Here is a 14029-nt window from a genome sequence, read left to right as displayed (position 1 = left end):
CGAGCTTTCGCAAGTACTTCCCGATGACCATCTCATTACTATGCCGAAATCTGATTGTGTCTGCGAATGTTCTTCATGCATCATATAAAGCACGTAATCTGTATCTATGAAGCTAGTAAGAGCTACTTCGAGCTTCAGAATACGATGTGTTGCAAGCAACTGAAAACGAAAAATTTGCCCTTTATTGCGCTTTTGGGACTAATTTAAGCTTATCCGTAATGTTTCGTTTTAACATTTGGCATATAACGTATATTAATCAGGCGCTATGCAGAGACCACTAACTTCGAAAAGTTATTTACTCGCTGCGGACATTCATTAGTTGGGCGAAAATGGCGTCATAGTCTGGCAGTTAATTAATAAGTTTCTTTCAGTCCACTGCCATGAACAATAATAAGAAGCAGCACGCTGACCAGCTCCGGTTCAAATCCTTGCATCGGGGATGAGAAAAAAATTATGAAACAGGAAACTTGCGAAAAGCCACAGAATCTGCCAAGACGGTTACATTGACATTTAATTGGTCCGTTAAGAGAGTCAGAGATGACTCCCCCAATGGTAATGAGTCCTCCTGGCCACTAAAGATATGGTTTTGAAGACTGACATAAAAAACGTTAGCTAATAGCCAGTTATACGATCGTTACCGGAAACATTTAATGAGTAGACAATTTGTAAAAATAGAAAAACAATGCCCTTGATAGCAAGTGAACAACTATTTAATAAGGCAGCATGCATACAAACACACCACTACTGCAATAACAGCTCGAACTTTTCTGAATAGTTTCATCCTCTCGCCGTTAATTTACAGCCCAAAAAAAAATAGAGACAATCCCATGTAAGTTTTCGCTCTTCAGCGAACCACTTTCGATTTATGTAATTCCCAGCCATCTACCCTAGCGAACGAACCACCGGGCCGGGGTGAATAAACGACGCTCCGCTCACCGTTATTTCGTTATTTTTCGTGTAAAAATTACATTTTTCGTAATCACTAAAAAAAAAGACTTTTTTATAAACTTTTGCACATATCAAATATGAGTTGTCTGTTTGATGGTCTTAATGCACACATACGCATGCTTCCATTGTGACACATACTCTTTGATTCTGGTCAATTCGTTCCTCGTATCTAACGGCCTGTTATTGCGTAGGACATTCATCGCTAATCTGTTGTGTGATTTCATTCATACAACAGAAAAGTCTTGGAAAAATTAAAACTACGCATTATAGTTCTGAACGATGCGGGTCAAACATGGGAAAAACCATTGATGTGGCCGGCTCAATGCTTGTTAGTGCGCTTTTTTCTTCTGCCAATATATGTTTCTATAACGTCTTACCTATACAGGAAAAGTTAAAAGAATAGAAATATAATTATTCTATAATGAAGATCTAGTGTAACCGAAAGGTAGAGCTATCATCGGAGGACATCTACAAGAACCGTCGACTGACAGTTTCTTGGCACTGCTTAGTTGTCCGCTCTACCTTTATATGTTATCTCAGATTCGTTTTATAAATGTGCTGAGAAATAGTGCTATGGTTTCATCCGTACTTGATAAAATATTAACTTTCGATGTATTTTTGCTAGGTAAACTTAATTGACGTTCCACCATTTGTCTTCGCTATACAATAACACAAAATTAGAAGCCGCTGCCAAAATTTATTCACAACTTAAGTTTAAGCGAGTCTGACAGAAGAATACATTGCTTTCACTGTTGTTCCCACAATGAATTCGACTGCACACCCACAAAATACAGTCAAAGGCTTTTCAGGCTTATATAACTAACTACTCCTGTATATGCACAATACGAGGGTGATTGTTTCTTTTGTTATTTAGTTTTAGAAGTTAGAAGTAAAGTGGATAATTTTGCGTAAATAGAACGTACATTGAAATATCATACAAAGTGACGTGCTCCGTCTGGTGGCAATTAAGCATTGAAACTTGAAAGTCGATAACGCACCGAAAGACATACCTGTATGTATATATCGAAATAACGCTAGCTTATGGTTTCGAGAAAATTCGGCAAATTTCTGTACATTTACAATGTCTGCCAACACAATAGTTGATGTACAACAAAAGTGGGAACAAAAACGAGACGATAGTAACGTGAATTCTATGTGAATAGGGAAGCTCAATTCACGGTACATTTGTAACGTTAAATTTGAATAGACATAGCGAGATATGGGCTAAAAATGGTCTTTGCTGGTCTATTTAGTAGTACACTGCATGTTATAGATTATATGTCGGAATGGTACGAGCGTTCATGGTTATCTAAACATGCCGTCGCCAAAGTAGCAAGAGATCGCAGGAAGTGAACTGTCAACTGAAATCTAAGTGGCACCCGAGTGACACCAACACCACCCTGTCAGATTCAACAACACATAAAGTAGAAATAGAACTTAACTTTAACAAATCGCCCACTCTCGTTGATGGCCCTGACATTGCGGACGATTGTATCAAACGTCTTCAAAAAGTCCAATCTCTGTATCTGGCTTTTTTATAGTTACATAATGCCCTCGACATCGTCCCATCCTTTACCGGATAACACACTGCTCACCGCGTTTCGCGCTAGTAACAGCGGTTAGCATATTAAAAATACACTAAACCCCTCTGCGACTGTTCCATTTTTCGGGTTCCGTAAGAAAGGAGCGATCTTAAGTGCCTCTTCCTTGAATATCAGCTTCGATAGACAAACGTAGTTGATTTGGTTAAAACCAAATCATATAGCCCTACGCCGACGCTCATATACCGTGCGTTAACAACTGCGCTTTGAAAAGTCAATACTACAATCTAACGCCAGCGCCAATAACACTAGTGTACTATATTAACTTAAGGTAATAGGACAAATCTTATGGAACAGCAAATATCTTCACTCAACTATATATAGAAAGGTCTATTATTTATTTATACATTAATCCGTAGCAGATACGGTAAAGGTAGACGGGCAACTTTTTAGACTGACTAACAAAATTTTACCATTAACCATCAGTAGGACCACTTTGATTATCTCATAGCGTGTGCTCATCACAGATGCGAACGTACGCATAGATCTTAACTATTGCGATTCTAGTTTTACTCACATATAATTTTAATATAATAGCGCGACAGTTTTGCTAGGGCCGATATTTAGCTGTTAGGTGCATAAACGAATGAGACTGTGATATTATCTCACTATGGGGAAAAGAGCACGTAAGTAAGGGAGAATTAAGTGTATAGAACATGGACAACATGCGAGCACTTACGCTTAGCTTTGATTGTATCTGTCTACGTTATGGAGACATAAAAATGATAGGCGTTTTTTGTCCAAAGGTCGTTACAGGAAATAGCAATAGACTTCTTCGGTAGATAAGTTTTTCTAGGCTTTCTTTGCCCCAAAATGTTTCTGTTCGGTACGCCTGTATGTGAGCAGGTATGTATGCATGTATGTAGAACGTGCTGCTAATCGTACTCACTAAAATAGTTGAGCGTTTCCTCAATGAGTTCGGGCGAGAGGTCGAGCGGCTCGTCGGATGGGAGAAGGGGAGCGTTGATAATGCCCCAGTCCTCGTTCTCGTATCCTGGAACACCAGTAATTAAACAAAGGATGTTAGTCGATATCAATTAACTTTTCGATTGTCACAAATACTATATAATAAAACGGATACTATACTATATAATATATTAAATTGATACGCTAATAATGTTTCTCGAATTGTTTCACTTTGAAATGGAATAACTTTTGCACTAGTTGGGCTAAAACGATAATTTTCTAGTCTGCATTAGAAGTGCTGCCCTTCATTATTTGTCCCTAATATTATCATACTACTTGTCCTAGCGTTCTAACAGCTTCCGAACAACAATACGCGCATCATTCGCTTTCCCATATGTAATTTCTCTAGCTACCGCTTCTCAAAGTAAATCGATAGTAGAATATGATGTGTTGCCTTTTTTTGACTTTGTAACCAGACGGACTTAGATCGGAAGAACAAGCAGAACGAAGCGAATGGCGAATACTCCTTTACCGAACCCAGAAAGTAACTGAGGTATGCCGTTCTCATCAAATAACTGGGCTGCGTGTTTTTGATTGCCGTGCCAATGGTCTATAAGTCTCTTGAGACATTCATTGCTTCATTTTCAGCGACTATCTCGAGTAGCAGATAGCCTTGGTGCCCATTTCAAATGCTACCGTCACCTTACAATCTACCCTATTCGACCTCATTTCCTGTCACAGGCAACGCCACAGTCTTTTTCCAGACGCTGGTAAAGGCTCAACCATGTATCGCCTATAGGGAGCGCATGTTCCAGGTGGGTTTTTTGTTGACTGAAGTTCCCCGAATAGCAGATGGAATAGACCACACGCATTTCCAATTCGCCCCAAGTCAATTCATAAAGAACCCATTTTTGTTCGGTTTCTGCATTTGTAGTTTTCAAATTACAATTCTGTGACACATTACATGTAAACTGCTGGTTTCAACCGAGAAAGCACTTAGACTTTTTAGGTTTGTTTCCGTAAAAATACTCTTTGGTTGCAGCAATGTGTTCTTATCCTTTGGCTGTCGACGTTTGATATCCACCTCGCTGGTCTTCAACGCTTCAGTCTTCGTCTTTGAAATTTTTATACCAGTCACATGCTGCGCTTTTACTTAGGACCTTCTTGTCTGGTATCTTTACCAACTTCGATATGTTTCCGCAATGCACTGGCGGCCTCTGGGGTGCGAAAACTTTTTTATTTCAAGTTCCCTTCTCTTCGTTCATTTGCAAGCTTCTTTTTTAAGCAATTAAAAAAGTAGCTCAGCTTCGAAGTACACTGGATTCGCTTGTGATAATCTTAAAGCGATTTTTTGGATCAGCATTCACAGGCATTATTCAGACCGAACACCGGCTCCCATGATTAATCCAGAACACTGAATCATAATAGAGTTTATATTATATAGAGCAAACGCCTTTTGTAGACTACTGCCTCCTATATCGATTTCTATTGCACACGGCACTATGAGCGAAAGGGATTTTGACATCATGTAACTGTTACAGAACATTATGATTGATCACGTGACGAAGTAACCAACAGCTCCCTCTCTTGCGTTATATTCAATCAGTATTTTTTTGGTTTAATATAATGAAAATTAGACAAATTTCATATAAAATCAATGAACATACATAATAAAAGATCATTTGTGGGTGGTATCCAAATTTCGTATATATCATTATTAATTGTAATTAAACTTACGATGCCGTTACACAACGATTGGTTACTTACTAGTTAATTGTCCGCAAAGAAAGTTATTTCAGCGTCGTGCACGTCTATAATCTACCGGTTAAACCATGAGCACTGTCTATACAAGCGGTGGAAGGTCTCATTTTGCGTTGATCTACGACTTGTATTACACGATCTTCTATTCAAATTCGTAACTAATTTCAATGAAATTTTTAAGTTGACAGTTGCTATACTTTGACCAATGTTTATAGCTACAATCGCTTCTTTCAAACCAGCCTCCGGCTATTGCTACTATGAGTTGGGACCCAGCAGGAAAGAAACAAGGCGAGTATTAGGAGCAGCCATTACGATGACGAATAACTCTGATAGATAACCTTTCGTTGAGATTGAACCACAAACCGATTTCTTTCGCCTATATAGATCTATATTTTGTAAGGGGTACCGTTCTGCATGGCCCGTTGGAGCCGTATGAGTTACCGAACGTGTGTACGTAACCTATGTAACATCAAAACTATAGTATTATATTTGGTCCGCATTTAAACATGTTGATAAATTAAGGGGTTAGGCTAGACGTGGGGCGAAAAATTTCACACGAAAATATCTTTTTTTTTTTTTCTCTTTCTTATTTTAAAGCCATAGATGCACTACGTATATCCCATATCATGGGTGCTCTTGAGTTAAGATCGACACTGCGAACGAAGGCCTGAGCGGCACTTGGTCACAACCTTGTGGAGTTAAACGTAACTGTAAAGCAAATAGCAACACTATTGCATACATTCGTTCTAACCCTGCTTGTTTAACTATATTTCTAATGTACATAATTTATTACTGAGTTACACGATAATAAAGGCTCCCGTTAAGACGTACTCAATCCGTGCGGCAGCATGGTTGTAACACTGTGATAATCTCTTCAGTCATTAAATCAAACTATTCTACAAAGCCATTTCTCATTTGCAAACCTTTTGTTATAGGAAACGACAAATCATTAGTTTATCACGTCGCGATATGCTGATCTTTTACAATGTCGTCAATTTTAGGTCATGAAAAGGCCTTTAATTAAACCGTTTCTCAACGGCTAAATGTGGTCGACTGACGCCAAAAATGTCCCCCGGTTAAAATGGCGTCGCTAGGGCTAATGGTAACAAAATAGCCGAAGGAGTCGACAACAATTATAATACATGCATAAAAGTCAGCTATAAAACGGTCTTTTTAAAGCTTCAGGCTTTTAGGGTTCGTTTCGTTCTAGTAAATTGAATACCCGTAATTGTTGTATCTGGATCAGTACCTAATTTCATTCAAGTAAAACCAAAGAAAGCTGGCTGAAGGGTGACCTTGTACCGATGTAAACTCGTCGTCGTAATGACAACAACCACTAACTACGTATATACTTTGTTACAAATAGATTTTTCTTGCTATCTCATTATAACAAGTTCTAAAGCTTAACTGTGTTAACTGCACTCCCGATTAATATTTCTTAACATAGCGTTGATTACCGAGGTGCCCAAATTGTTGAGAGCCATCATTCAATGCGTACTGATTAGGTTTCGCGTGCTGTTCAATTAAGTGATCTCCACATAATCAAATTATAGGGTCGAATAGATGGCCGTAGCATTTAATCGATAAACAATTTTTCAGTCTACGGAACAGTGCTGCTATCTCTGTCGCACAGATATGCCAAAGCGTCATGAACATCATGACAGCATCAGTCCAGTAATAGTCCTATAATAGGATGGAGTTCCTGACCTGTAATTAATCATATCACTAGTTCAACAGAGCTGTCAAAAAAAAGTTCTTTTTGTAATGCCTCATAAATGAACTTGCCTATATGAGCAGCTGTATATGGTTCTCATTATATATATATATATATATATATATATATATATATATATATATATATATATATATATGGTCAATTGTTACGTGTCATAGAAGATTCGAGTTTCAAGCGATATGGACTCATAGGCAGTTTTAAGAAACATGTTTAATTTGTACCTGTAATGGGTAGTTGATAAAAATTGTTGGCTTTAAGCAAGCACTTCAGTAATAGTCCTGCTGTTGTCGCGAATATTTCCACGTGTTTGCGGCCCCATAGTGCGATTCTCGGTCCGGCTGTATATTTCTTTGCTCACCAACGTCCGCCGCTGTACGTGTGCAGTTTCAACAAAGAACAATTGTTGTACAACACAGCGTTTGCCCAACTGTCTGCATCTACTCTATCCCAATTAGGGCGACGAGCAATGACGATAGGACCGACCTGACAGGACACACGGTCTGGCAATGTAGTTCCGACGGCAGAATACGAGCTCACTGCTACGTTGGATACATTGCAACCTGTGTTCAGCAGGCTAACGATTTAAAAGCGCTGCATAAAAATGATCCATTTTGACGGGAAAGCGCGTACATTTCCACCCAAACGCTGTGTCAATATTATACTAAACAGAAAAAACACTGACTGATGCACTAACTTCGAGTGAGAACCAGTTATCTGAACAAACCGTTTTAGCCTTCGGATTTTCCATAACATTCTTTGATATTCGGATGTCCCTAGAGTCATTGCCTCACACGAGATTGCTCTACAGAGTCAGCACATGTTGATTTTGAACATAAAGTTTTACATGTATGCCACGTATCATAATTGACATATGCGCCGCCACATATATAGAAAACATCATTTTCCACTATCGCGACTGCTCAACAACGCCAACATTTAAGCGCAGAACACCATACCCCTCCATATAAACCCTTCTTTCTGCTAAATTCACGCTAGGCGTTGAATTCACGCTAGGTTAGAGCACTGTATCTCGAATATACTTAGGAAGCAAACGACGTATCCAATGCAAAATGGATCTAATTTGATATTCTTAACGGTACTGAACCGGAACCGCACTAAAAACAAGCTATTTTTATAGTGGATCCTTGACAATTATGAACCTATCGCCGAAAGCAATTCTCCCTACTTCGTTTTATTGTTAGTAATTATTTCTTGCTAAGAAAACAGAGACTATTGCTTGCAACAAACTATTACCAATCTTTTTCAAATTTTACGATAACTTTGCCATCACAGCCGAAGGCAATGAAGCATCTTCGCTAGAGGCGGTACGACATTAGCTGGTTGAACGTCTACAAAGGCGGGAGTTGCTCAGTTCAAGGTGTGAGAACGCAGACAGTTCGTCCGACCGTAATAGAACTTTTATTAGGGGACGGCTAACTGTTTGTCAGATAGGGCTCGTCATTTCGTCGCAGCGTACACGTTATTCAAGCTTTCACCCCTTCTATATGTATATCATCTGTAGAGAAGAAAAAAAAACAGCCTTGTTACCGCCACTCTTTGACGTGCGCATCCAAGCTTCCTAGCTTGTTACATCTCAGGGCATGGCCAGACGGACACAAAAAACGCTCGGGAATCTTTTGCAAATTAGTGGCACATATGTGGTGTCTGTAGCCCATTGTTATGCTACAGACGACCCACAACTATTCGCCAGTACAGAATAGGGTAAAAAGGATGCTAATTCTGTAAAATATATGTTCTCTTATAATAACAGCAATAATGTTAATGACCACTGTTATTCTTATATATTTTATTTTTATTGTCACGTTACTACAAAGCTGATAAGAGGATCGGTGCCTTCGTATTGTCTACAGAGTAGACGCGAGTTACTAATGCCAGCGTCCAGATTAAACTGCTGTGCTACAGTATAAAATAACGGCGGCTAATAACGCTCTGTTTTGCTACTACCCTTTGGTAGCGCCAGCCTTGCCGAATGATTTGAGCGTTTTTAGGGGCGGCCAACGGAAATCTCGCCACCTTCACCATTCCAATCTACCACTACCAGAACTGTTCTAGTGGTAGTACTCGAAATCAATGGACATCAACACGCAATTACGTGTTGCGTTCCATTGATTGGTTGAAAGACGACCGCAGCGGCCCCATATCAAGATAATTGCGCGATGTATGAGAAAAATTTGTCGAAATGTTGTTAAACAACTGAGATCAGGCAGGCACATAGGCCAGAAAATTGTTTTTCACTCCGTCCTTCATGGTCGAATAGGCCACCTTGCGCCTGTGGTTAGTGGCCGACATTCGTTTTCTCCGTTTCACCTCTAAGGCGATTTTATTGCACTGCGCATATAAATAGTCCCTTAATCACAACCTATTCGTTGAAAACTATCGTCCTTTCTACGTTCGTTCATATTGCAGCTGGTTTTATTGAATGAAGTAAAAGGACGTGCTCGGCACACAACAAAGGTAAATTTGTCATCCATCTATGGTTAAAAGCCGTAAATGATATGTTTGGTTTGAAAGACCGATACGGGCTTATTTGAACGATACCCCGCTCTTACTCGAATCTGTACCGTTACTGTTTTAACAACGTACTCATCATCATACCTATGATAATCGTCGTGAGACTTGACAGTTCTCGATGAGGATGAGTCCCCTTAATACAATACAATGTATGGAAAAGACAATCTCGAATTTTTCGTGCTTCTTGTTGGACGTGCCTTTAACACAATTGTACCCAGTAACCTCGCTAGTTGTCAAAAGGAGAAAGAAAACGTTCTGCATGCGTCATATACTGTTGTTCTAACTGATCTATGATTCATATAACGAGCAGAACCGACGAGAGCGTTGAATATAAATGGACAATAGTGCATTTTCCCGGCAACATACCGCCCGCCATGTACCTGCCTTTCCGATGCCTGTCGCAAAGATATAATAGTAGTATTCTAGTCTAGCACATATTCGCGGGTCACCAATGCCCTTTGAATGATTTGCTGTAGACCCTCGGCTGGTTAGTCCGACTCCGCCCAGCAGACTTAATGCCTTTGTCCTTGCCTTGTGTAGCTATGGCGCAGAGCCTCTTTTACGGGATCCTAATAGTAAAAACGGCAACGATAGTAAACAATAATCACTATCGTCAAGTGTCAGTAGTAATTATAACAGTATTAATAACAATTGTAATAAATTGTTACACCTGCCAATTTTCTCAATATAGTTCTAATAACACATTAGTAACGCCAAAGTTGAAGGCTGTTAAATGTTCCCAAATACAGCTAGCTTAATTGTGCTATTGACGTGATGGAGTTCGACGACCACGAGCTCATTCGGAGTGCCTAGTTTATATAGGCCGAAACATGATATTCGGTGTAACCCTGACGTCCACCCTTAGATCTCAAACCTAAAAACTCAACCTTGCTAACTAATTCTTCTAACCACTAAAGCGTGTCGGTACAGATCACTTCAATCAACTTACGCCAACTTGAACAGTTTACGAGCTCCGGTTTAGGTTCATGTATGTAAACAACTTCCCAGCCCGCCTCTTTCCACGGCGCCTCCTCAATTTCTATGTAATCCGTCATTGATTGTTACAACAAAACGTCGCCATCCGCAGCGGAGGCATCACTGCGCGACGCGCATAAGGGTCCAAGCAAAAACTACCACATCTTCGTCCATATATAGCTCATCCAGCAAGAGACTAGAAATAAAAGTATCTCACTTTATCAAAGGATACACAACACACACACACGAAAAACACGAACACTGTTCATTCATAAATGGGCGAATTACGAGCAAACTAGCTATACGGGCAATTGTATCGTTTCAATCGTACCACGTGGCCGGTTCACTGTCTATCTATAGCGTGTAACAGGCTCAGGACGTTTATCAATGTTTGGCTAGCGTGAAAAACCCACGGACTCGGATGAAACCAGTGCTCAGGTTTATGCGCCGCCCTAGAGAACAACCCGCGACAAAAGCGGACATCGTCCTTCAACGGTCTTCGTCCTCTTCCGAAAAAGTTCGCTTCAACACGATAGATGTTACCATGTCGGTAAGAATCATTCGATTCAACACGTCAGACTGCCAAACGTCGTAGCGATCTCGAGAGCTGAGCACAGACTATTTGCTGATGGTGTGCAACGTTAGGAGACGATGGGACGATACGTCCTTTGTCGAGTTCTACATGGACGTGGTACACACTATGATGTAATCAATGCTATTTTTAGCCAACGAGTCTCTGGCTTTTAGAATTGTGCAGCAAACTAGGTCTGAGGTATGGTGTTACCATAATGGTATTGATTAAACAATTTGTAATTTAGGAGACACTCTGAAAAGCACTCTGCTTCAAGCACTTTCTTTTAGGAGAGTTTATGGATGACCTTGATTGTCACTCAAATGAGTTTTGTTTGTAGTGCCGGGTCCTATTTTATACAACAAAGTACAACATTTGAACCTTAAAACAGTAGCACGCAGTAAGATTACATTCCTAGCAAACGACTGTGACGTTTCACTATTTATGTGACGCCACGGATAAATTTGAAACGAATTCTCTTAACAGGCAGCTCAATCCTTGTCAATTTGTAATAACAATGAATCATGTTCTGAGCATGCTAGACAAAACAGTTGCCAAAAGAGGGTGTTATTCCAATAACATTTACTCTAAAAAACACAATCCACTTCAAAAAAAACAATGAATTATCCTTGTGGACACAGCTGTTTGTCTGTTGACTGTCTATGATCACTGTTCCACTAACTAAAAGGAACCTGTAACGCAAGACTAGATTCAAGGTCTCTCAGTCGAGTGCGGCCATTCGTTGTACAGGTCGCGCGACTCTATCGTAGGGGGCGAACGAGCAAAATTGAGAGAGGAGGACGTGGTCCTCTGGGAGGGGCAGTTGTCTGCTACAATGCCCATGCTGGCCGAGTACCATATAGACTATGGTTGTACGTGTCCTTTGGCCTTTCCCTCGTAAAGAAGCGAAAGACTCGTGAGTGGGTGCCTTCCCGAAGCCGAACTATACACGGAGAACTGGTAGACACTTTCCACCAACGTCGATTATTAGGCATGGTTTGTATTTCTTAGATGCCTAATTGTAGTCTAAATTCTCCATTGAACGGTTATCTAGATAGATACGTCGGCCATATAGTAGAGCTATACTCTCGCATAACAAAAAAAAAAACTAATAGTTTTTAATGGTACTACTAGAAGTAGTGCTCTAAAGCGTACGACGCATAGTCAGCATCAGTTTGTCTTACGTGTATTATAAGCCAATAGTGGTACCTGGTCGCGTTGCTACACACGAACATGGACTAAAACATTCGATGGGAGTACTGACAGAATATAAGGTCGGCAGGCAAAGGATTGCGGCAATAATAAGGGGACACTGGCACTGAAAGCTTTCAGACAGAAACAATACTTAGTGGCCGAAACTTTTCGCTTGATTAATTCTATGTGCAGTAAACGAAGAAAGACGACAAGTCTGTTTCCCTTTCATTGGCATCACTGAAATTTTGTTAATACATGTAAAATATTTTCTATGGTAGAAACAACGTATGAGCACTGAACAAGCTATTGCAAGCCAACAAGGTCAACTGGCACGTGCTCGGTTGCACGGTGCTAATGCTAGATGCTGTTTATCGTAAAGCTATGTTGGATTGCCGACCGGAAAGGCTGAGCTGGTCGTTATCGTTATCCGAATCGAGGAGTTCGTTCGACGACATTTTGACCATGGGTCAAAGCGCCGAGTAGGCAAACATGGACGAGACCATCTCCTTTGTCGCCCTACAAAATAAAGCAGATTGAGACATACGGATATTGTTACTAAGCCTTGCAGGATACCAGTCTATTCTTTAAGAAGAACTAGTTGCCAACTTGCACCGTCCAGATTGGTGATAGCGATGACTCGGAATCTCGTGCTGACATGATCACTGAAATCACGGATCTGAGCCATATTGGGTGAATACGTTCTTATGAAATGGCACAAAAGTGCCTGTAAATTTAATTCTTAAGAGTGTGCCATGTTAAAAGTCTGTGTAAGATTGCTCGACCAATACGTCATGTGAACGTAGATCAGTTTGTGCTGTTATACAAAATTAGGCAATCTTTATACATTAAACGTCTAGAGCTTACAATGCACATGGCGTTTCAAGCATCGTAAACCATAGGCGAACCTCTATGTGCTCCATAGCAATGATTATGACCTTCAGATCAGACCAACCCTGACCACCCCGTCAGTGTTTATCATAACGCGATCCGTACGCATTTATATAGACGTAATCAAGAAGGTAAAGCAGGAATATTTTGATTTTCTAACTGTTCGTCTACGTACGTCGGACGTCAAGGCTATTTTGTTTAGCTCTCATGGCTTCCATTCACGGCTTGTCTAGAACATAATAGAAGGACTAAAATTCATCAGACCACCGTCAACATCCCTATAGACTATGCGATCATTTAGAATATTCACCTCATAATCCACAATATCCGTCTGCTATTATATAGTTATAGGGTTATAGTTTCGAATTGACAAACCTTTTTTGCTCATTCGTGCGCTCACATCTTCTACAAATTGCGCAAAAGCACTGTGACCACCGGATAATAATCATTAGACGATAGATAATGTGGTAACATGGCGGTAACGATAATAACGGCATTAACAATACCAGTAGTAAAACACGAAACAATCGACGATTTTACTGGCTAGTACAAGGTACAATCAAATTGCATTCACTACGGTCGGTTTATTATCTACCTAGATATAAAAAAAAATCTATACTGAAAGCTGTGCTATTGTATCTCTCACCGCAATACAATGCAGCGATGTACAGGTCGTATATGAACCTATAATCTGCAGTCTCATGCAGTTCGTGGGATCCCGCATGTCTGATTCGATAAGCAGACTCTTGGAACTCAACAGCGAGTAGGATAATCGTTCACTCGGTCAGAATTCATCGGCTCTGCCATAACGACAATAGAACGCTTACAACTCTGTGTGTCTTCGTTCAGTGTAGATACCAATAGCAACATTTTCCTAGTACGTTTACAATTTAACGAATGCATGTTTGTAGCACGTTA

General features: G+C 40.2%; 1 protein-coding gene across 16 annotated transcripts in view; it reads right to left on the bottom strand.

Annotated features, from left to right (window-relative positions):
• LOC111254236 (trafficking kinesin-binding protein 1-like) overlaps positions 1-14029 on the bottom strand; it is a 112159-nt gene that overhangs the window by 69984 nt on the left and 28146 nt on the right. For 5 of the 16 annotated variants that reach the window (XM_086975574.1, XM_086975586.1, XM_086975575.1 and 2 more), the window contains exon 2: positions 3439-3543. Coding sequence is in view for 7 of the 16 variants with exons in the window: in XM_086975580.1 (XP_086831706.1) it covers positions 3439-3543 (105 nt within the window). In the remaining 9 variants the exon portion in view is untranslated. The other 11 variants (XM_086975573.1, XM_086975578.1, XM_086975585.1 and 8 more) reach the window with 8 other exon arrangements.

The sequence above is a fragment of the Varroa destructor genome, unplaced genomic scaffold (assembly GCF_002443255.2).
Source record: "Varroa destructor unplaced genomic scaffold, Vdes_3.0 BEIS01000007.1, whole genome shotgun sequence".
Lineage (NCBI taxonomy): Eukaryota > Metazoa > Arthropoda > Arachnida > Mesostigmata > Varroidae > Varroa > Varroa destructor.
This window is presented reverse-complemented; position numbering and strand designations above follow the sequence as displayed.